Below are 25,626 nucleotides of genomic sequence, written 5' to 3' on the forward strand. Positions count from 1 at the left end.
CAAATTTAGAAGCAGCATTATGGAAATGGAAATATCATTCAGCAAGCATGAGCAGAAAGAGAGGCAAGGACATAAAGACTCAAACCCCAGTGAAAATGTACAAAGTGTGCAAAAATTGAGCAGATCATTGCTTTTAACATGTCTTTTCTGGTTCGTACCTGTGCATACTGTGGAACCTGTAGGCATTTATGAGGCTTAGACTATAATCCACTTATTCAACAGTAGAATGTTTCTCTGGAAACCAAAGTTTTATGCCTATTGCGTGCAATGATTAAAAATGTTAAACCCCAGCGAACGAACATCTCGGACACGTCGGAAAAGACAATAAAAAAAGTCAACATGTCGAGTGAGTCGTCTCTTTGTACAGATTATCCCTGGATTTTGAAGCTAAGTACAGAGCTGTGTGCTGTTCTGTAAGCCCTGTCACCCTGGGGAGCTCATTACTGGCACTCCAGGCAGGGATTTGAAGCCTGTCAGCCCATACCCTACTGTAATTAATTCTACTCCTTTTGGCTCTTTTTTATCCTCCATTAATTTGTGTATTTAATTAATGTCTGCTTGCTTTTACGGCACAGAGAGTGAGAGACAGAGAAAGGGGTAGAGAAAGGAATGGAAAGAGAAAATGAGATACAAAGTTACAGACCTTTTTTTTTATATGGAAATCCTCTCAATTATCTGAGTAAAGAAGCAGAGACACTCATTTTTGCTTAGTCAAGATCTGGTGGCTCTTTGCTTATTTGCTCTATAATTAGCTGTCTTAACTCAACATAACACTACTATACTACTATATATGACAAGTGATTAGTAACATATGACCTGTGAATTTTGGAGACACAGAAGCTGGTTGTCTAGAAAAGTATAGTGCCCAAGGCACATGATGTGCTTTGAAACTAAAACTAAAAGGCACTGCTTTATTTCTGTCTAATATTCTGCATAACATTATATTTTTGACAGCACATTTATGGCATCTGGGTCTAGCAAGGCAGCTGCAATTTCTTTGTCACCAATTCACAGAATTGATCAAACACCTTGGCACAATCACTCTTGCTGTTTCTGGGTTAAAGTCCATAAAGTTTCTCTCAAAGGAGATGCCAGTTTCCAAGAGACTCTTTAAGCCCAATCACACAGGCCTAGAGACTGGTTGGCAACTGCCTCGCTACCACCAGTTGCAAGGCAAAATTAAGTATTGCCTGAACAGATGTAGTGGTTGCTGATGGTTGCTATGAAATTAATTGCTAATTGAGTCATGCACCGATCAGTGACACTCCCCATATTCACCACGAGTTGCTAGGGGGGAAAAACTGCATTCCTCCAACTGGTTTGCAAGTGGTTTTGGAGGTTGTGTGCTGTCGCTGAATGAGATTGGTAACACAAAGATCTAGGCCTGACTGACTGAGAACTTAGCTTTGCCATGCACCATTTTAGCATTAGCCATCTTCTCCCAACTTTTTGCACACATGCTGTCAGGCCTGTCAGTTTTCTTCAAGACAAGAATCTTACCATTCTTGGAAGACTGAGCAGTTTATCAAAATGAGCTTAAGTTTCAGATGTCAAAGAGACGTAAAACAGCAAAAGGCAGAAAAATCAAAAAACTTTACCTTTACCACCAAAGTAACTTTCCAGGAAGTTATACTTATAAAGTCTGTGCCGTCCGTTCCAAAATTCCAGTATTCTCCAGTACATTTATGTTGAGGAATTTTTGAGTTCTATATGCCTCTCCTTTAAAGTCTCTAGTTAAAATCCTCAGTCCAGATAGTCTTTTATTTGGTGGGGACTACACTTGATTACCAAGACGGGCATGTCACTGCAGACTATGGTCTTTTCACAGATGGCTGCTAAAACTCACTCATCAACTGATGACAAAATTCATTTCATACTGACCCAAGTGGACCCCAGTAAATTTGCAGTTGTGGAAACTATAAAAGCCTTCCTGGTCATCTACACTGGTGATTTGCTCTATGCACGTGATCAAGAACCTCCAGCCCCCATCTTTAAGAAAATGGACAGTATAATGAGAGCAGTTCAACAATGAGAACAGGGACTGGTACATATCATCGACCCTTTTTCATGCTACCTGAGCCTCCCTTCTAGTTTCTCTTGGTCTTGCAATGTATAGCCAGAAACTATCCACAAACAGAGCACTGATAACACCTGAAACATGACGGCCTGTCTCCCATGCTTCAGATAAGGAGTTTCCTGACTGTGGTGCCGTTTGTTGGTGATGGTGGTGGGGGTGAGGGGGTTGTTTGCGCAGCCAGCAGCAAGTCAATTCTCACGAATGTCGTGTACAAATATTTACATTTTATTTAGAGTCTCTTCCGTAAAAGTATGCAGTCACAAAAAAGGTTTTCAACTCAACACTGGCTGTGTCACTAGCACATTATACAGTATGCAGCACTGGGACGAAAGCTAGAGAAGCTTTGATAGACAGTGTCATTACAACAGTGGTCTCAACATTGTACATGGTTATTTGTGTGGAGCTCTACTTATTTTTGGCAAGCTTTATAAAAAACACAGAAAGAAAAAAAAACAGATTTTGCATAACAAATAGGGCTGAACGATATATCGCATTTGCGATAATATCGCGACATGATCAAGTGCAATTTTCTAACCGCAAAGGCTGCGATTATACTGCGATTATATTATACAATTCATGGGCTGCATCCTCCTGAGGCCGCATTTGTAGACCGATTACGTCACAGCGACGCGCCGAAGGCTGTCCAAATTACTACCATATCCCAGAATTCATAGCGCGGCCCAGCCAAACTCCAGTTTCCAGCAATGGCGGCCGCTACTAAGTTTTAAAATTACTCATACTAATCTTTCTGGGTCACAAAATAAACTTTTAACATATTTTCAGGCGAGAAAGTAGTTGTGTAAACATCAAATATCTGCTCGGTTTATCAAGATATCCCATATTTGCAAAAGTGCTTCGACGTTTTCAGAGGCGTCTGCTACCCACCAGCTCGACAGCTAGCCGGGAGCTCGAGGGTTACTGATGCGGCCGAGAACGGCACAACTCCCGGCACATCATTTTCAGATCACCGCGGAGTTTCGCTGCTCGGGTTAAACGTAATATATAAGTCACTTAGACAACCTAAAAATGTTATTGTTGGGCTTTTTTCAGTGTTTTGTTTGTTCGTGAGTAAATCGGTTTGGCTGAGATTAAAGTTATTAGATTAGATAAAATAAAACTTTATTAATCCACCGGGTGGGTTCCTCCTTGGTTTTCACACAGCTGACTAAACGTCAAACAGAAAACTTATTAAACAGAAGTATGAGACAGTCGAGAATTTACACCAGTGTCTGGTTATATTTTAGATAGCAAGAAGCAGACGGCCGAGTTTATTAAACTCCACCGAGACAGCGGTGACGCTAATCAGAACTAGCCTTCTGATTAGCTAATCAGAAGGCTAGACCGTCCAATTTCACGCCTTTAAACTTTAAAGGCGTGTTTGTGTGTGTGTTTATACAATTGCTATTATGTTTGCACTTTATGTGTAATGTTACTGACTGCAGAGATCAGTAAGATGTGTGTATTTTTTATTTATTAGTTTTATTTATTTAATATTATTTTTTAATTGAATGACTGTCTAGTAGTTCACAGATGTTGAAAAACTGAGTGTGGTAAAGCCACTGATTTTTTTTATGTATATTTCTGCAATCTGCACATTGTACTGACTTTCATTTTAATGTTTACACCAGGGTTCCTTGTCAGCACTTTATGCTCAGATGTTTGTAAGCTAAAAATAAACTATTGTGTATGTTCAAATATACTGTTGTGATTGAAGAAGTTAAATAAAAATGTCAGTCATCAATTCATGCATCACCTCATGTCATCATAACAGAGGTCTGTCTTCCAGGAAAGAACAGTTTAAAATTAATGTAATATAGTATTGGCCATACTATATGATGTATTGCTTGTCTTTGTTTAATAATACAGAAGACAAATACCTTAAAAAATAATCGCATATCGCATCGCAATCGCAATATTGGGGCAAAAAATCGCAATTAGATTATTTTCCATAATCGTTCAGCCCTAATAACAAAGATGAGAGAGTTCAGAACTAAGAGGTGCGAGTTTGGTTACTATATGGAGGTACAGGCTCAAGGTAATCGTTAATCAAGACATAAATCCTTGATGGACCAATCCTAACACTCAGTCAGTGTTCTTGATTGTTTAGTTTACTGTGACCCATATTTCAGCCAGTCAGTTTAAGGTCCGCATTACGCAGGACACAGTGAATCATGCCCCATCTCCACTGTCCCCCTTCCATCTCTCTACTTTGTGCTTTTAGGGCTAAACATGCTTCACTTTTCTCCCCATAATTTCGCCAGTGCTCTTCTCCTCAACTTTACTTTATCCTGAAATAAAATTAGCATCTAAACCCCACTTGCAGAACCACACACTTCATCATGATACTACCGTTTAGTAGAACAAAAGCACTCTCCCAAAGCACAATGCAATGCAGCTCATTAAATTTATTCTGTTTTGAGTCATTCTGGAGCAAAGTTACAAAGTTTGCTCTCACAAACCTAGCAGTTATTTAAGGTGAACCAATTATACTATTCCCTTTTTTTTCTTTGAAAGTGGTCGTTACTAACAATGAACACGGCCAAGGTTTCAGATAATGAGGTCAGCATATGTAGAAGGAATCCCTGTGTGTCAAAAGCTCAGGCGTCATGCTACTCTAAATACTCTTTCAGACATTTTATTTTTACTTTTGGTGCTTTTTTAATGTCATATGCTCACATCTCAGGCTATGAGGATAGAAGCTCCACCTATCTGCTGTTCATGCTTTCTTTATGAGGGGCAGCCAATCAGAGGAAAGTTGGCTTAAAGAGGTGAACAGAGAGCAAAAGTAGCTTGTTTCAGACAGAGGAGGAACTGAGGGGCTGCAGAAAGGCCATGTATGAACTCACGAAATGCTACTTGAAATTAAATGAGGTCCACTCTGAAACAGAGATTTTCAGATGCAAGTCACATGCATCCTGTCAAAGTTCCTTTAAAAGAGAGTCTCATAACTTAACAATTCATTTGAAATGCCTCCAGGCACTTATTTGGGTGAGATAGAGGCAAAAGACCTGCTGTGGTGATCCATAAGATTTGAGTGGATTATCTAAATTAACTTAGATTTCAATGATCTGCAGGGAATAAACACTACACTACCCACTTGATTTAAAAAATGATTCTGTCTGATTCTGTCCGAAAATAATGTTTTAAACAGCCCGCCACAGTTTGACTTCTACTACCATCTTGTCTGCTGCACAATTTTTGCACAGATTTTAATTCAGGACTCTTTGAGAGACCTTTCTCTCCCACAGGCGGGCACGATGCATTCACACTCCTCACACAAACTGGACTGTGGCGGGTTAAGCATGCTCAAATTGCCTAACGGGAGTGCATTCTAAGTCAAACATGGACTGTGGATGTCCATGTCTGACATTCTGAGTTTTGGAAAGGTTGGGACAAGTTGAGTGAACTAGAACAAAGTGAGTATGGCTCAGGTCGAGGGTGATTTATCAATTGATGTTTAGAAGGTCAAGTTTGTTACAATAAATTTAATCAGAAAACAATATAACATTTTTTAGGAGGCCAAAACTCAAAAGATGATTTAAAACTGACACAAGGGTTTTAAATTTTGCTGAAACGAAATTATCAGTTTAAATCTAATAAATCCATTGATTCATGTTCTACAAAAACACTGCGCGTTTCAGTGTAAAACTGAGTGTAGAATCTTCAGTCTCAGATCTTCGAAAATAGAGGACACCAAAATATTTGGATCACTGAAATTTGAAGGACTGCAGTGAGGGAGAAGCTGAAGACAGACCAAAGGTGATGCTTCTTCTTCTTAATGTATAAATAAATAGAACAGATCTGACACGTGAGGATACGAGGATACAATATCTAAAAATGTCTTTTCTTAATAAAAATGTCTGTCTTGGCATTCAATCCACAGATCTTAACCAAATGGTTGCTTAAAAAACTGCTGTGCCATAATAAGACTACAAAAATACATAACTGTGCAAGACTGAAGCTATTAAAAGAGTCTCTGTGAATACTGCAAGCTCCATAGAGCACTGTATTGTTTGCTGGGGACGTGGGGCCTGTCTGGTGATGTTGCCCTGGGCACGAAGAGCTGAAGGCAACGCTGCAGGAACGACAGCAGTAGTGGCATTCAGAGTGAGCAAACAGCTGATATGCAGCATTTCAAACGTTGCAATTTCAAAAAAAAAAAATTGCTCCTGAAGAGCAAGGTGTGCTGGTGTGGGGCAATGCTTGGGTTCAGATGGCATAGTCATCCTGAGCAGAGGGGCTGAAGGCGGAGCTCCGCAGGACATCCAAGCAGTTGACCAGGATGAGCGTGCCGGTCAGGTGCTTCCAGCGTTTGGTGATGGGGTTCTTCATCTTGTCCAGGCCCATGTGAAGCTCTTGGATCACATCCCTGTAGCTATCGCCAATCTGAGCTGCCCACGTGACCAGGAAGTCGTATGCCGGCTTCCACATGGCCTGCAGACAAGAAGAGAAACAAACGTGTCATGATCTCCTGGGACACTGACATGTCGGAAAACTGTCACCGGCTGACAGAATGATACAGATGCACTCGGTCCACTTGTGATTTTGACAGAAGGGAAAAGTGAAACATTTGTATTTCTCAAGATGTGTCACTGTTCCTTTAAAACACAATAATCAGGTCAGGAATCACCTACACTTTCAGCTGCTTAGGTCAGCTGATTTCATCCTCTGAGAAACATGAATGTCTTAATGTTACAGATTCAAACAGACAAGCAAATAACTGAATGTTCAGTCCTAAAACATAATAAAGCTGATCAGGCTTGTACAGAATGGATTTGTTGTTTTTGCCAGTTGCAACTGAAGTTGTTGTTGTGTGAAATCTTTTTTTGGGATGTTAGGACACGCATACCTCGCTGTCCACCACCCCGTTCTTGTCACGGTGTGGTGCCTCGTAAGCATCCATTTGTTGGCGCGAAATCTTGACGAGCCTCTCGGCCATCTCCCTCCAGCGGCCGGCTACCTCCACAGCAGTGGTGAGCAGGACAAAGTCCATCACCAGTCGGGCTACAAGACCCTGACAGTCCATCTTCAACAGGGCCTGCAGAGAAAGGAGAGGGAGAAGATTTCAGATGTGGGTTCTAAATAAATTATTCACCTTTGAGTGATGGAGGTCGATTCAGAATCAATTCCTGATTCTGAAGAATTCTGGTTTGGAATCAGTGTTTAATTTCATTTCATTTCATTTCAATTCAATTCAATTTTATTTATATAGTGCCAAATCACAACAACAGTTGCCTTAAGGCGCTTTATATTGTAAGGTAGACCCTACAATAATACACACAACATGAACATACATACAGTGTGTTCACAAAAAGTCTGTTTAAGGTGCAAAGTGACCAGACGCCAGACAGAAGTCACCCTTTACAAAGATACAATTAATAAATAAATGCACATCTAGAGGTTTCAGTTTTTTCCACAGCTGGCCTCTCTAAACCACTGCAAATCTCAGCTTTGTGCAATTTTTACGAACTTCGTGTTGGATGTAGAAGTAAGAACCCTGTGTTGCTTCAGTAGCATATTTATGACATGAGGAATGCAGCAGCTCAACACTGATACACACAGGATCCAATATGAGATCCAGTACACAACAATGTCTGATGTCCAAAGTGTCCCAACATTTTCTTACAAAATTCCCCAGTCTGGTCAAAAATGTCTCTGGTCTTTTACCACGTTCATGATGTAGTTGGGTCTAAATGAACAGTAATTATCTGACTTTCTTCTAACCAAAAATAGGACAACTGAGGACAGAGAGAATACAAACTAGGAAAGAAAAATGCATGATGCTAAAGTGACTCCTGTTTGTTTGAATTTAACTGGTTTGGACAGGAGCCCGGCCCCTCCCATCAGCCCCTGCAACCTCTCTGTCTCTGTCAATTCTGCCCAGATGACTGGTGATTGTGGGAAAACTAAAGACTGCGGAGACTCGCTGTGTTCCTACGGCGGAGAGGACCTGCAGCACGTCAGAGCAGATTTGCAAATCCAAATGAATCTCATGCAAATAAGTGCATTTCCACTAATGTGTGCTGACTTTATGAGTACACTTGTGAAGACAGTGTATTCTAGAGGCTTATATCCATTTATGGAGAAATTTTCATAAAATGAGTTGCAAAGTGTTTTTTCAGCTTTATTTTGATAGATACAGTGAAGAAGGGTCAGGAAAGCAGGGGAAGACATGTGGTAGAAGGCCACGGGTTGGACTCGAACCCGGGCCGCTCTCAGCAGTGTGGCATGTGGTCGCCACATGGGGGGGGGGGGGGGTTTTACACCTGGAGTGCTAATCTTCAAGCAGTGCAAGTTAAGAACTAAGTCTGAATCCTGCCCTTTACAGAAGCTAGAGGGCCCAACAGCACTGATATTAACTTTAGGCCCAACAGTTTGATGTTGCCGTGCTGGTTCCAGGTTTGTGCCAACAACACTGATCTCTTTTTGATAGAAATGCATGGAAACTGTTTCAGACTATATCACCAAATGAGGAACGAAAACTTTCTATTCTGAGTGTCCTCACAAAGACAGAAGTGTCAGCACACACTCGGATGCAGCCTTTGACTTGCAGGCTCAACAGAGCGTAGGTGAGTTTAAAACTCCACTTTGGACCTCAGCTGGATGTGCAGGAATGTGTGGAACGACAGGATATTGGGGGGGGGGGGGGACGGGAGACTGGGGGAGGGGGTAAGGAATGCAGATGTCATGCTCCAGCAGCCTCTCTCGCTCTGAGAGAAGACCAGAGGATGAGATAGCGGCAGCTGGGGGCCAATCAGACGGCGTTTTGCTGTTCTGCTGGAATGCTGATCTGTCGCCACATTACATCAAAGACAGAGAAGCAAACTGAGTCGATCAGACACTTCTGGACAAAATCTGCAGCTAAAGTTTGATTTGGACTTTGAGTGACAGACAGAATCACGCAATGTTTGTTTGGTATTTTTCTGGATATCTTTGTGAATGTTAAGGGGAAGAGGATTTTAGCAATACAAGCACCTGTTTCCTTGCTAGATAACAACAGGAAATTCCTGCCAAAATAAAGGAGAACACTTCCTGTCTCAACACAACTTTAAGTCTCTAACAATATTAGAATTTGTTTACTGAGGCAGAAACTGTTGGACTGACAAAGTCCAGCAAACATTAGGAAAATAAACACATATTTATTGTATTTCGTAGGTTCAGAGTTTTTAATTTTATTAACAAGGCGAGTTTAACTGAGATGTTATTATTTTGCTGTATACTGGTATTTTAATGTTTAACTTTTTAACGTATTTCCAATAAAAGAGAATAAGCATTCCCACTCTGGACAAGGAACTTTATGAAAGCACACAAGAACAGAAAATAAACACATGACACAATAAATATAAAAAGAAGTGAGTGGTCACTAAAAAGATAAAAATGCAACAGCACAAAAACCAAGAACAATGAGCTAACACACCACCCTGTGTCCTGCCGCAGAGCACACAGCCATGCGGTGACCAGGGACCGAGGAATTCCAATGAAGGCTCACAAGTTAGACGAATCTCAGCTTTGAGGTTGCAAGCTTGAAGCAACTACCAGTACAACAGGGTCACCAACAGCCACTTTATTACCAAATATAAGCTACACAGCAATGGCTAATAAGAAAATGACTTTACTTGTGGAGAAAGGGTTAAAGGGGCACTCACACAGGATGACTTGATGCAGTGACGTGGTGACCACACACCATACAAGTCAGCGACATTTAAGCCCCTTTTCAATTAGAACCTACTCAGATCAACTCGCCACGGTTTTCAGGGTTTTCCATTAGGTTACAGTACCTGGGACGAGGTCGTTTTTAGTACCTGCTCAGCTAGGGTTCCAAGCAATCCAAATAGGTACTAAATTCTGACGTCATCAGACTGCATGGCACTGATTGGCTGGTCAGCAGTGTTGGTCAAATTACTTGAAAAAGTAATCAGTAACTAATTACTGATTACTTCCCCCAAAAAGTAATCCCGTTACTTTACTGATTACTTATTTTCAAAAGTAATTAATTACTTAGTTACTTAATTACTTTTTAAAAACACGATTTACAACCTGAATAGGTGATAAAGCGATAGATCTTTCAGCCCAATTCTACTTTTTCTACATAATCAATCATACAAAATGTAATCAAATGGAAAAGTCTCTTTTTTTAACTTGTTTTATCAGTTTTAATCTTTTAACTTTATGCATCAAGCAAAAATTTAATTATATGCAACATTCTCTGACTTGAATAAATTAGTTTAACATTTAAACCTATTTTCTGCACATTCCAGCACATAAAATAAAAAATTTTTTGTGTTTACACTCACTCTTTCAAATAGATGCACGTAAAACACAGCAGAAAATAAATAAAGTCAAAGACTCAGCGGTCCTGTTGCTCTTTTTTCACCTGTAAAGCAGGACTGCGGTAGGCGGAGGTTTACCCTGGTGCAGGTGTGCCGCGGTCAGTTGAAGAATCCGCGAGTTTCTCTGTGAGTTTCTCTGTGAGTTTCCCATTACGTCGTTGCGCACTTTTTATGGAATCAAACTCAAAGTAAGGTCAGTACTTCCACGCTTTAAACGCTGCACGCTCATACTCTCTCCCACAATCGATATGTGATCCATTGTTGATCTGCACACAGCTGTTGTCACTAACGGCGCACTCGCTTACGTCACTGTCATGAGACATTCTCGCAAAAAAATCACGGTTTTAGTAACGCAGTAACGCAGCGTTCCTACGGGAAAGTAACGGTAATCTAATTACAGTTTTTGCAATAGTAATCCCTTACTTTACTCGTTACTTGAAAAAAGTAATCAGATTACAGTAACACGTTACAAGTAACGCGTTACTGCCCATCTCTGCTGGTCAGTAGTGTCACTCGATGAGTCATGAGAGCGTCTCGTTGACGAAAACCAATTTTGAAACTCGACAAGGGAAATGGCTACAAAAAACAACGCTGTGGTCCCTGAGTCTGACGAAAAGCAACAGACTGAGCAGCAGGTATATATTCGCTTCGATATCCACCTTTGTTGTAGCGTTCATCTTGCACATTTATTGTGTCGCGGGACGCACAGACAAGCATGCAAACAAGGTACTCCTGGGTTGTAATGGAAAACCAGTCGATCCGAGTCGAGTAGGTACTAATGGAAAAGAGGCTTTCGCAACTTCAGGGAATGAAATAACTGCTGTCAGCGCAAAGTGGGCGGCTCCAGAATTAATGTTTTCATAGCTTGAAGTCAAGTAATTGAAGCAACTACCAACAAGAGTAAAGGATACTGCTGATTGACATATGAAAGGTTGGTATATAGATTAGGGGGTTACCTAGGCTGCTTACTGTATGTCTGGATTGTCCCCTAGCAACCACATATCAGCTACAAAGCAATGCTGAGTGAGCTAATCACTTGCTGTTCCACAGGGGCATCTGAACTGAATGTGAATGACTGAAGCAGCCTACCTGCTGGTGCTACCTTCCCTACCATTGGCGACCCAGTATGTGTTAGGGTTGGAGGTAGGGTTTCTTTAACAACCACCCCTTTTTAAAAGTCCGAAACTTAATTCAAAATGCAACATCTTCTAGTTTCTGAAAATGTGCCTATTTAGCATGTTGCTAAAACAATAAAACCCAATAAAACTGTGTCTGGAGCTGCTCCAGCATTACAATAAAACCCTTAATCTAACACTAGACAGGTTACTGGCCACCTGATAGACCTTATCACACTTTTCTAGAGTAGTAGCACAGTGGTGTAATAACTGTCGGCTGTAGCAATGGTCCTTATAATGACCACCCGGTCCATTACAGGCATTATCATGCCTATAATGGACTGAGTGGTCAGTAATCCTTCAGTCTGTGAGGATTTTCTGCTTTACATTTTAAACTTTAAGTGTTATTTTAAGTAAAACTTGAATGTTGCTGCTTCAAAGTTTTATGTTGGTAAGCCAAAAACCAGCATTTTAAGTAAACATGCTACAAACCCTATCTTACATGTGATCTGTAATGCTGGAGCAGCTCCAGACACAGTACAGGTTCTATGAATGTTTTTTCCCTGCAGTAATGAGGTCTATTTCACTGTTTGAGTTTAAAGAAGATGTTCTGTGGATCCGCACTTTGGTCTCTTTTTGGAGCGTCTTGGTGGTTGGAAATCTTCTCCTTGCTGTAAATTTTTGATGGCGTGTTGTAAAGTATTTATCACAGAGCGTGGCTCCCTCACGAGTCACCGAGTCTGATTCTAAACTAATAATTGCACTGCAGAAGGCCGAGCTGGGCACACTGTCATTATTGCCATTTAAAAAGCTTCTATGTAGTGGGATAATACTCTGCCTCTATAGAGGAATCAACTACTGTGCTGCGTTTTTCCAAAATGTCAGCTGCTTTATGTGTTATAGGACTCTCTGAATGTTTGTGTGTGTGTTTGTTAAATGCCACCGAGTTTGTTTCACTAGCTCAGCAATCAGTGCTCTGAAGCCCTGCAGCTCTCCCTGCTGCATAAATCATCTGCTTGTCAAAATGAGAAGAAAATTCCTCCAGACATATTTTCAGAGATAACGGCGGTGTGGAAATGAACGAAGCGGGTGGTTTCGGTGTCTGTTGTTACACACCAAAACACACACACAAACACACAGAGAGAGAGAGGGTGCCTTTAGACCTGTAGAAAACAACCAAACTAAAGCAATGACAATTTTGATAAATGATTTGTTTCTTCCATTGTCCTGTTGCAGTTCTTTTCCCCTCACCTAGAAAACTGACAGTCAATCTCTCCACTTCAATCTCCTCCTTATTATTTTTCTATCCCATCTTCATTTTCCATCTGACTTCCTCCACCTCACCCATTTGCAGCCTCTGTGCTCTATCTTTGGCACACTTCTGTCTTTCTTGTCTGTTCTTTCTCATCTCTTTACCACTTTGCGAGCAGTGGTATCAGCCTCAAAAACTAAAACATTGGAGAGATTGGAGAGCCCAGCTGCTGGTTTTTACCCTGCATCTGAACTCTCCTAATTCTTAAGTAACTCCCCCCAAAAAGGCAGAATCTCCTGAGAGTAAGCGAGCTGTTGTTCAGACAGTTATTCCAGAAGCAGCAACTCACCACACCCAACCACTGAAGGAGGGGGAGGAAGAGGAAGTGGAGGGAGGAAAAAAAAGAGGAAGGAGGCCAGGGATGGGGGAAAAAAACCCTAGATTGATCTGTGTACAAAAATGGCATAGCAGAGCGCAAATTGCATATAATGGGCCTCGCCATTTTTCAGAGCCTTCCTCCAGAAATAGGATGTTATTATTATTCCCAAGCTCGATTTGCTCCACTGATCTCACTGCAAGTAATTCAGTGGGGTCAGATGTTCAGCTGCAGAACTGAGTGAGAGCTTTGAAATGAAAATCCCCTTTTAGCTCTGAGATACAACAGAGGTCCCCCGCCCCCCATGTGGTCCCACGCCTCAAGATCTTGTGGAATTTCTACACCGGCATCTGACTGAAAGGAAGAACAGGACGTGGGGTTTCTTTGGTGCTGAACAGAAGACATTCAGCTGAAAGAGCAAAGCTCACAGTCTTTTTTTAAGGGTGACAGAAGGAAATGTGTTTATTACATACTAAACTTAGTGAGCCAATACAAAATTCTCTTTGTATTTGATGCTTTATGTTGAAACAATGGAAACTTTTCTTTTGATTTTCCTGTTGTTGGGTCAGAATTAGAGCTTAAACGATTAATCCTATGACCTCTAAGTGACCGTAACCCTCATGGTCTTCCAAAGTCTGGAAATCAGGGGGCAAGCAAAGTAATCATTCAAACTGACATGCATCATAATTTAATTATTTTACAAAAGTCCTTGTTGCTTTACATAGAGTTTCAGAGATCAGGTTGATCAGTGATTACTTGCACAGCAGACGGTTCATCTAGTCCAGGGGTCCCCAACTCCAGGCCTTGAGGGCAGGTGTCCTGCAGTTATTAGATGTGTCTGTGATCCAACACAGCTGATTCAAATGGCTACGTTACCTCCTCAACATGTCTTGCAGTTCTCCAGAGGCCTAGTAATGAACTAATCATTTGATTCAGGTGTGTAGACCCAGGGTGAGATCTAAAACCTGCAGGACACCGGCCCTCGAGGCCTGGAGTTGGGGACCCCTGATCTAGTCCTTTGACTTTTTGGGGACTTACCTAAGCTGTACTTGGCCTTTTACCAAGAGTCAGGTGGGACAGACTTCATCCCCACTGGACTAGTTAACAATAGAGACTGATGGATGTTTAGAATATTAATATTATGAGTGACATAATAATAATAATAATGGATTGGATTTATATAGCGCTTTTCAAGGCACCCAAAGCGCTTTACAATACCACTATTCATTCACTCTCACATTCATACACTGGTGGAGGCAAGCTACGGTTGTAGCCACAGCTGCCCTGGGGCAGACTGACAGAAGCGAGGCTGCCATATCGCGCCATCGGCCCCTCTGGCCAACATATGAAATCATAAAGGACTGATTGTGGTGGGAATTCAGTATTTTTGTGTACTGTGTGAAAGGATTGAAAGCTAGAAGATGTGTGTGGCATCAAAGACCTTTCGCATACCATAAATTGTTTTGAGCAACCACCTATCCCACATGCTCTCATAAGCCATGAAATTCAGAATCAGAATACTTAAATTTTCGACTTTTTGATCATTTCTCACACCACAGTACGGACGTTGGTTTCTGTTACTCTATGTCAAACAGTAATAGAAACCAGTGTCATGTTTTTGTTATTGAAACTATGATATATCTCTTGACAATGTTGCTGTGAATGGATGTAGAAAAAAAAGACCTGAAAAAATCTCTAGATTACCGATAATATTACCATATTGTGATACTTGAATTTTTGTCAATACTTGAATTTTTTACTTGAATTCAAAACTTATTTGGTTGTACAGCTTTAATATGTTTTTCAGCCATTATAATTTTACAGTATTAAGAATAACATTTTGCATGGCTTCGTTAAATATACTGAAGCCACTTCACTATAACTGATTCTGAATAGTTTTGTACTCTTTCCATTTTTAGATTTGCCTGAGTTTGTATGGAAGTACCCTACTCATCTATGAGGCATTTATCTTGACCAGACTGATATGGTCCAGAGACCTCAATTACTTTGAGCAGGCACAGAGCAACCCTGAATCCTAATATCAGAGATGCATTTGAAAGTCCTGCATATCCACTGACAAGAAAAGAAAACTAACATCAGTGTTACTGAGGAAGCCAGCACTGACCTGCCACCATCGAGATGGAACCACAGAGATCGAAACACAAAAGCCTAATCAGACTTAAATGATGCTCAGAGGATATCTGGAGAAACCTCAAAAAATGTTACACATCATACTGGGAATACCTCACAAAGTTGCAAGGAGATTTTTTTTTTTCACTCTTTCAATGAAAATGAACAAGCTGCCACAGAAAAGCCACAGCACACTCACATCAGTGTCCACACTGAAAAAGTCTGTGGAGTTGGTCTTTTCAGTCATTTAAAGACCCATTTTAAGAGCACCACAGGAGGTCCATCACACTCCACTACTTTCTTCAAAGTGATCACTGATGATAACGGCATGTAACACTGTTACATTTACTCTTGCATTACTACTGCAAATGACCATCAACAGAAGGTACTTTCAGCTGATCCCCTATTTCCCAAGAGGCCACCACAGTGGATGTATCCACATGTTGATTTGCCACATGTTTTTGCTCTTCCTCACATTTTACTCAGGCTTGGGAGAAGGACTAGGACTACAGCAATGTGAGACCCAGTCAGGCTGGGTTTGTTTGTACCCCTCGGAATCAAGCCAGGGGTCTTTCAGACGTAAGGTTAATGTGTTTAAGTAATAGACTTAGGTGTCTATACATTTCCCTTTAACCATCCAATCCTTGTCATAACATAAAATGACTGCATTTGCAAAAGAATTTTAATAGTTGTAATAATACATGTTTTGTCATTGTCATTTATATTTCTAACACAAATGCTGGCAAATTATCATAAAAATTGGATTTAATCAGTTTCCACCTCTGTGTGGAAGAGAAAGACAGAAAGGTTATGACACTGACTTGTCAGAAAAACATTAAACATTTACAAGTTTATTCCCTCAGACTTTTATGCTTTAGCTGCAGAGAGATTTTCCTAATATTTCTACTGCTTTAGCTATTTTCCATTAAAATGCACACTATTACTGCAAAGGCAAATCAATGTTGGCGAGTGAGTAAGCATCTAGCAGGCAGGTTTACAGTTTAGTGTAAAAACCTGAACGTGCCCAAACATCATGTTGAGGCTACAACAGGCCATGAGCAGATAAGGGGAGAGGAATGGAGTGAGTTAAAAAGAAACTTCAGGGGGAGTGCAGGACCGAGAGAGCCTGTTAAAACTTGTCCAGAATTTCTCAATCACACAGCACTCGGTTTAGGGCAACATAGTGTTGAAATCATGTAATTTTCTTATAACATCAATAAATATTGTTCAATTTTTTGACATGGGTGGGTCTCTACTAACCCCTGAGGGAGATGTCTCGCTCTTTGATATAAGTGTACTGTTATCAGGAAACCTTAATGTGTCTGAAGTATGTGAATCCCTTGCAACGCCCTAGAAAAGTAGCATTGCAACTTTAAAAAATAAAATGATTTAGGTTATATGTCAAAATTCAACTTTTCTGCTCTTTTTCTTAGGCTCACAGCAGTAGTATCTCCCAAAACATTAAATCTGAATGCTTGCATGGCATCTACAGCATTTTATTGAACATTAAGAAGTGCTGCTTGATAATAGCTTTGTACAATTTGAAACAAAGCATGAAAAATTAATAGAAACAACTACAGTTTATGACAAGACTGAAACTCTCAAGCTGCTGAAATTCCTTTTTAATCTAATTTCTTCATGAACAGAATGCAACCAAATGACACTGAATGAATTTGGTGTCCAGCCCGACACTATGAAATCGTCTGCTGAGGTTTTCCTGCTGCTGTGGGTGAAGCACAGGAAAACACCAGCAGAATCAACACTGAGCTGAAAATGAAACCACATCACATCATTTTCTCTCTTTGCTTTTCCATAACAGTTTCACAGGGAGGGTCTCACATGCACCGACATGCACACACAGATTAGCTACCAAAACATATAATAAAAAAATCTCAGATTACAACACACACACACAGAGGGAGAGTGACTTCATTCTCTGCTCCTGTATATATTTTCATAGGAAAAAACTAGCTGCCGCTACATTATATCAGGCTTCTAATTCTCACTTATAGAACCTTTAACAGAAACTTGATTATACTTGGACCTAATTGCAGATTTCATGAAAAAAAATCAGAAAAGTTAGAAATCTGTGATTTTACACTGTGTCAGACATTTTTCATTCTACATCTCAATCTTTCCCCCCGACATATCTTTGTCACAAAACCCTTAGTGTCACGCTCTCTTGCTCTGGAGAGTGTTCTCGTGTGTGTGCAGGTTGCCGCCCTGGTGCATGGAAGTTAATAAGATTGTGAAGCAGCTGGATGCACACACCTCATGCCCATTCTTTATCACACTTCTGTGCTTTTAAAGGCAGGTTTCTCCCATCCACCTTCCCCAGCAAGTTCAGCTTCAGTAGCTGTAACATTAGACTCTTCTTTTCATGCTTTGGTTTTTTCACAAATACATACCCGCTGTTTTCATCTTTAGGAAACTCTTAGTGTGTGCTTCATACCCATGTGGCCCCCAAGAAGAATTCACAACTGACTTCCAAGCTAAACTGGAATTGGACTTTGATTATCAACCTACCTGCCTGCTTATCAGTTAGTTACCCTGCTTTCCTGCAGCAGAACAACAGCAGAACTCTGGCTCCTCTAGCTATGCTCACCACACCAACTCTCTCCTTTCTCTGGTCTCCAGAAGCCGATACAGACTTCCAAACCTGTCTATTCCCCCAGGTTTTTAGATTATTGATGTAGATGCCTCCCTTACTCAATCAATCTCCCAGAACATTGGCTCAGATGGTAAGCTACATCCTGTCTATCTTCATCTGAAAAGAACAACGATGTTGCCATTAAGCTAGCCCCAGAGGGAGTGGAAACATTGGTTCCTTCTTATTGGCAAAGCACACCTGATCCAGGTAACCAGCAGTAGGTAGGGCAGGGATATCTTAAAAACAAGCAGGATGCTGGCCTTCGAGGACTGGAGCTTGACACCCCAGCTCTAAGAGGTCGAGTCCTTGTCATGCTGTGTAGGGACTGTTTGTGGGTGTTCTAAATTTCCTTTTACCTATTGCTTGAAATCCAGGGATGTAATACCAGACACAGATTCCCAAAGAATGTCCCGATGCTCCTCCCATAAATATGGGTGAACTAACATGGAGAGACTGACATGAAGCCACAGTCAACCAAGACCAGACAACATGATCCAGACATAGGAGGAGGCCCTCCCAACTGTCTTTATGTTCCCTCCTCCATACACTCTCAAGTAATCCAATGGGCTCAATGCTGTGAGATTTGCATGCCAGCCTCGAGTGAGTTGAACCAGAAACTTTATTAAACAAACATTCTGATGGTCTGCTCTGGAAAGGGAGGTTTATTCTTATGTGTCAGCCTGCTCGGTCTATGCCTTAAATAAATCTTTCCTACAACCCCCATCAGATCAATTATAACCTCTGGACCCTACTAGAGCAGGGCAATATGACCAAAAATATTTATTACGATATACATTTGAAAATTTGCGATAACGATATAACTGACAATATACACTCAACAAAAATATAAACGCAACACTTTTGTTTTTGCTCCCATTCCCCATGGGATGGATGTAGAGACCTAAAATTCATTCCAGATACACAATATAACCATCCCTCCCAAACAGTGGTCACAAATCAGTCCAAATGTGTGGTAGTGGGCACATCTGCTATATTGAGATAATCCATCCCACCTCACAGGTGTGCCACATCAGGATGCTGATCTGACATCATGAGTAGTGCACAGGTGTACCTCAGACTGCCCACAACAAAAGGCCACCCTGGAATGTGCAGTTTTTTGTGCTATTGGGGGTCTGGGGACCCAGAACCGGTCAGTATCTGGTGTGACCACCATTTGCCTCATGCAGTGCAACACATCGTCGCATGGAGTCTATCAGATTGTCAATTGTGGCCTGTGGAATGTTGGTCCACTCCACTTCAATGGCTGTGCGAGGTTGTTGGATATTCGTGGGAACTGGTACACGCTGTCGTATACGCTGGTCAAGCACATCCCGAACATGCTCAATGGGTGACATGTCCGGTGAGTATGCTGGCCATGCAAGAACTGGGACATTCTCAGCTGCCATCTGCCCTGAACAATGTGAACCATGATCCATCCGTGAAGCGCACACCTCTCCAACGTGCCAGACGCCATCAAATGTGAGCATTTGCCCACACAAGTCTGTTACGGCGACGAGCTGGAGTCAGGTCAAGACCCCGATGAGGACGACGGGCATGCAGTTGAGCGTCCCTGAGACGGTTTCTGACAGTTTGTGCAGAAATTGTTTGGTTGTGCAAACCAATTGTTCCAGCAGCTGTCTGGGTGGCTGGTCTCAGACGATCTTGGAGGTGAACCTGCTGGATGTGGAGGTCCTGGGCTGGTGTGGTTACACGAGGTCTGCGGTTGTGAGGCCGGTTGGATGTGCTGCCATATTCTCTGAAACGCCTGTGGAGACGGCTTATGGTTGAGAAATGAACATTCAATGCACGGGCGACAGATCTGGTTGACATTCCTGCTGTCAGCATGCCAATTGCACGCTCCCTCATTGCTTGTGACATCTGTGGCATTTTGCTGTGAGACAAAACTGCACATTCCAGGGTGGCCTTTTGTTGTGGGCAGTCTGAGGTACACCTGTGCACTACTCATGATGTCAGATCAGCATCCTGATGTGGCACACCTGTGAGGTGGGATGGATTATCTCAATATAGCAGATGTGCCCACTACCACACATTTGGACTGATTTGTGACCACTGTTTGGGAGGGATGGTTATATTGTGTATCTGGAATGAATTTTAGGTCTCTACGTCCATCCCATGGGGAATGGGAGCAAAAACAAAAGTGTTGCGTTTATATTTTTGTTCAGTGTAATTGACACTAGACAAAATGCTTTACAACTCCACAATTTTATCAGTGCAAAAAAAAATCACTGCATTTTCACTTAAACAAGCAGCTGTTTTTTACGTGCATTAAAGTTATATAAAAAATTTAACAGTGCAAATGCAAATTCCTTGCTGACAGTTTAACCAAAAGGCATTTCCAGTGGAAATTAGCCGACATATCCTCAGCATAACCACGTATAATATCCACAAAACTTAAAAATACGGTAATATTATGTTGTATCACTCCGCGAGGTTCCTGCCTACGATAGACTTTCGAGCACCGTGTACCACATAAAATAGTTTCGAGGTCAGTAAACACAACCAGAATTCATACATAAGGCACACGGGATTATAAGGGGCACTGTCTATTTTCAGAAAAATCTAAATATTGATTTTAAGTGTGCCGTATTTTCCAAAAAACACGGTAATAACCACGGCCCGCTAGCATGCTCTACCAAAAATAGTGCTTTGTTCTGTATCTGACGGACGAAAGCTAACCCAGTTCCACACCACTGAAGTTGCAGCATTTTTACAAACCAATTCTGGTTCATCCGTTTCATTCAACGATCCGCTTTCGCCCTTCTCATTCTGCGTCGCCGCCATGCTTTTTCCGCCATTTGCGCATGAAAACAAAGGCACTGCGCATGCACGTTTTACCCATATTCTATCGCAATATTTCATTTTCTTATCATTGCTCAACATTATACCAGTATTACCATGAACGGTATGATATGGCCCAGCCTCCCTACCAACAAACCCTTACATTGGAATAGGTTTTGTTACTGTCCTTCTGAAGGGAATACAGTAATCCTTGAAGTCTAAGATTTCCTAAATCTTTCCACTTCAAAGCACCTTCTAAATTGCTCACCAGCTTAGAGATAGGTAATTTATTGATCCACCATGATTTTCACCTTCCCAGCATTCCTAATGACACCAATTCAGACTGTGAGGGTCAGTCATTTAAGGTGTGCAAGGATTTTTGTAAAATGCCGGGTGCTTAGGTTAGCCTTTCCTTTTGGTTTCACCCCAAAGAAATATATATATATACATATTAGGGGTGCAAAGATACTCGTATCGATATTGAACCGCTCGATACAGTGCTTTCGGTTCGGTACACATTTGTATCGAACAATACAAAATTTTGAATTTATTTTATCAACTGCTGTCTGTGTTGAGAGCTCAGTGGATCTGCGTTCGACTACTCCGCCTAGGCTGCACTGTCGAGCGCAGATCCACTGAGCGCAGGGCAAGCTAGCAAGACAGAAGCTAAGCTCATTGCAACATGGCAAATTGAACCTCCCCCACCCGCATTCAGATCTGGCCTTTGGAACTATTTTGGTCTTCATGTGACGTATGACCCTGAAGGTAAGCGCGTCATGGACAAAAGTAAAACAGTATGTCGGATGTGCCACGCAATGCTCAATTACATGGTGGGAACTACTGCGTTAGCGCAGTTAGCTCGTTAACGTGTTGGCCGTCCAGCCCCACGCACGGGGCGATCCGCGGTAGCTCGTTAACGGAGATTTGCCGTGTTGTGGCGTTAACATCATTTCAGATTAATGCTGACAGCACTAGTGGGAACACAACGAATATGATTTCACATTTACGCCGACATCATCCTAGTGCAAAGACAAGTGGAAGCAGACAAAAACAACAATCATGCATGCTACAAACTTTACCCGAGTCATTTAGACAGCCGTTAGCACATGATTCTCCTTATGGGGACCTGATATGTTTAATATGCTGCTGAGAATATAGCCCAGAAGAAGCGTATAGTATAGCTTTTATTTTGGAAAGAGCCATTTCTCTGTAATAAACTCTCTTTTCCAAAGATGAGTGATTTCTCATAGTTGCTCATTTTTACTGTTAAAATATTAATCTGTTCATAGACATCATCCACCTGCCTCAGACAAGTTCAAATTGGTCCTATGTGCAGGGTCTGGGTCAAGGAAGACAATGGGGTCGCATGGATTGCAGGCGCCTACTAGTCCACAACTGCATCTTCTGTTTAGTTTGGGAACAATGAGGCAGGAAACATCTGCAGGTTTGAGATCCAACAGACATAACTTGGATCATTTCCATTATCCACAACAACAACAAAACTCTCTTTACATACCAACAAAACTCACATCTGACTGTCCTGCAGGGCCAAACTATTACGTGTGCGATGGAAGCTATATTCACACCACTATTTGTATTTACGCACTGAAACAATTCCACAAAAGATGTATTAAATGAAATAACAGTCTAGCACTTTTTAGAATTTAAAACTTCCCTAAAGCTCAAAGCAGCATCTAAAAGGGTGAAATTGAGCATAATAATAAACACACCCCATTAACATCAAGTTTAAGTGTGTTGAGATTTAACCTGTGAGTTTGCCTCATGATGGTGTTTTTACCGTCTACTGGTGGAGTATAAACTGCTCCACAAATAAATGGTTTGTAGACAAAGTAAAGGGAAAGTACATTAATGGTGTAAATGCTTTTCTTTCTTTTTTTTTAACATAATGCCACTTTATTTTTCTGTTGCCAACTGAGCTGTCCATAAATCTGAAATCACTCCCCATTTATTACACTGTTTAGGATGCTAAATGTTCATGTAGTCCACAGCATGTCTCCCCTTTACTTCCTTTAAAACATCTACCATCTATGGCTGTGTTATTATGAGAAAGAAAATGCTTATTTTGTTTAGATGAGACATTTTTACAGCATTATAACACAGATTTATTTTTCATAATGACTGAAAAAAAATCACAGACTCCAGTTAGTCACACAGAGACAGCTGAAATAAATCTCCAGCTGTACTCCCAAGGTATCGACAGAGAAGTCAAGCTTGTCCCTGCCTGTTGATATAAACAAACCTTGTGGAAAAAAACACTAGAATGCACTGTATTGCTCTTTGAAAATCACTCTCAGCAAACCAAAAAAAATTCACTTTAATCCTAGTTTAGTATTCTGACTACTGTTAAAAAAACAACAACAACGAAAAACTTAGCTACACTAAGTTAGTTAGTGTAAGAACACCCTGACCTGATGGTGGCGCCAGAAAATACCCGCGGTTGTCGTAATATTAGAAATAATATTTTAAATTGAAACCAGCTAATTGGTTTGAAGTGTAATAAACACTCCAACATGTTGTGGAAATTAAAAAATGTAAGAAAAGAATTGATGGATTTATATGAATATGAGCACAGCAGTACAGCCCTACTGATTTTACTCCTGAATAAAACATCATGCAGATGTATGGGGAATTAGTCTGAGTGACAGACTTCCCTGCTGTTCTGCCTTCCTGTTACGGTTTATAAAAGATCTGCAAGTTACTCACATGGCAGAAGTAAGTCTCAAATTGTTGTCTTGTTTCTGCCTCTCCAGTGTGAAGATTTGCTCAGTTTCTGTTCTAAACTACAGAAAATTTGTTCTGGACGGTTGGTGGACCAAAACATGGCTTATAAAGATGTCACCTTAAGCACAGACTCTGGAACACAGCATACATCAGTGGCCAAGTTACAATATAAGCACATAACATAATCATCTCATAACATAATACCTTTTGTGCCTCTGCAATACAGGTGCAGCTTAAACTGAATCTCATAATCGTTGCGAAGGAAGATGTATTGCAGGACTGGATGTGTGCATATATACATACAATGTTCCTTTTCTCTACTAATAATCAAAGCACACTAAAAAAGCATCATACATTTTAACACAAAGACTGCTCTTTGGTGCAGCCACAGTGCTTTTGATTTGGTTCTCTTTCGTCTAAAAATAGATTTCAAAATGGCACGTCAAATGGCACACAGGCGAATCGTTGGAGAATGTCCCCCCGACACAGAAAATAGCTCAATTTCCAGAGGAGGGAAGATTTGATCACGCAAATGATTCTGCTTTCGGGGGTGGGGGGGGAGCAGTATTTGCACATCGGTCAAACGAGAATATGTACGCTGGTAAAACAACCGTTCGTGATACTGAATCTGAGTGATCATTGCGTGCTTTGATTGTCCTGAGAGTAACCAGTAGTTTATGTGTAATCCAGACAGGAATAACATAAAAACAGGCCTATGTTCAAACTACCAAGCAGGGCATATTTTCAGTCACCACCTTTTATTATGTTCTTTTCCATACTGCAGTTTCTCTGTCTATAAATGTTTCTAACTAGTGTTTACAACCCTGTCCAAATTACAGTGTTTCTGCTCGGCATTACTTCAGCTGTAAGATGTCTGTGACCTCCGAGAAACTCTCAGGAGGATAATGTACTGATACAGAAACAAAGCGTAGAAACAATGCCTCAAGTCAAAAGGGAAGACAGCCCACTAAAAAGTAATATTTCAGGGGCACACAGACATGTAAAATGTAAGTCGTAAAATGAAAAATGCCAAATTTTACAGAGCACAGTTCCACAAACAGTGTGTTTAGGCATGTAAGGATGAGGCTTGATATCCAGACAGCCTGAGGCGCTGAGGCGAAAATCCACATTTCCATGACAGAAGATGTATAACTGAGTGCCAGACAGAGCTGGTTTGCACATTTACAGTGAGCACAGCTCAGCATTTTGGCCTTTCCCCCTCCGAGAAAAAAAAAAAGGCTGAATGCACTGAAAAGAAAAAAACACAATACATAAGCATAATGACCAGGCTTCAGACACATCTGTTCACTTTAGAAGAAAAGCCCCAGTAAAATCCCTAAAAATGTTAAACTTCGCTAAAGCGTTCCACATTTGATATTCTACTTAAAGCCCAACTGAAAAAAGAGACGTAAAGAAAAGGGTTTTTGTTATGAGCTGACAAGCACCTGTGTTTCTTACTAACTGGCTGAGCTGTATCGCTAACCCTAACCCCTAATGATAACCTAAGAATACGGGATTTGTTTCCCAAGTTGTCACAACCACTGGTCAAAATCATAGTAATTGGAACTGACACAAATGAAAAACATGCATTTTTCACCAAAAAATAGAGTTTGGGTTACTTCTCATCATCAATCACACGTTAGCCTCACAGAATTAATTAATTCAGTATCATTGTTTCCATTCCTGAAATGTCTTAGTGTACATACCAGAGTAAGAGCCAGTTTCATTAAGCTCTCAACACTTTTTTTTCTTTCCTGGTATTTGATTTATTTGCACATAAAGTAAAAAAATTACAAGTGCAGTCTATGTTATCTATTGGATTTGTAGGATCAGCATACTCATGGGGACAAAGTATTCTGCTGCTCTGCATAGCTCCTCGGTCCTGATTAGACCCCGATGCCTACACAGCAGTTATTGACTGCACTCCCAGCAGAATCAGTAGACTGGACCACAGCCTAAATCCTAAGGCAGCTGTGGGAAGATAACACAGCAGAGGGATAATTATGCTTTAAGAAACAAGTGTCCAACCAAGGGGATAAAGAACAAATAATGCCTCTAATTGGACCAATGAAGGCCATAATGTATCGAAATGAAACTGAAAAGTTAAAACAGAAAAGAACAATTTTCATTTCTTCAAATCGGTTGCTCAAAGAAA

At 41.0% G+C, this 25,626-nt stretch overlaps 1 protein-coding gene across 1 annotated transcript in view; it reads right to left on the reverse strand.

Annotated features, from left to right (window-relative positions):
- Nucleotides 1–4,845: 4,845 nt before the first annotated feature.
- Nucleotides 4,846–25,626, reverse strand: part of LOC146650701 (SH3 domain-binding protein 4) — a 48,727-nt gene continuing 27,946 nt past the window's right edge. Inside the window, exons 4-5 of the mRNA XM_085383694.1 lie at nt 6,927–7,115; nt 4,846–6,511 (exon numbers count right to left, since the gene is read on the reverse strand). Coding sequence (XP_085239820.1) covers nt 6,287–6,511; nt 6,927–7,115 — 414 coding nt within the window. The 3' untranslated portion in view covers nt 4,846–6,286. The remainder of the gene's footprint in view (nt 6,512–6,926; nt 7,116–25,626) is intronic.

Source organism: Rhamphochromis longiceps, linkage group LG16 (assembly GCF_057381845.1).
Source record: "Rhamphochromis longiceps isolate RC_006_pf linkage group LG16, R_longiceps_female_GT1.1, whole genome shotgun sequence".
Lineage (NCBI taxonomy): Eukaryota > Metazoa > Chordata > Actinopteri > Cichliformes > Cichlidae > Rhamphochromis > Rhamphochromis longiceps.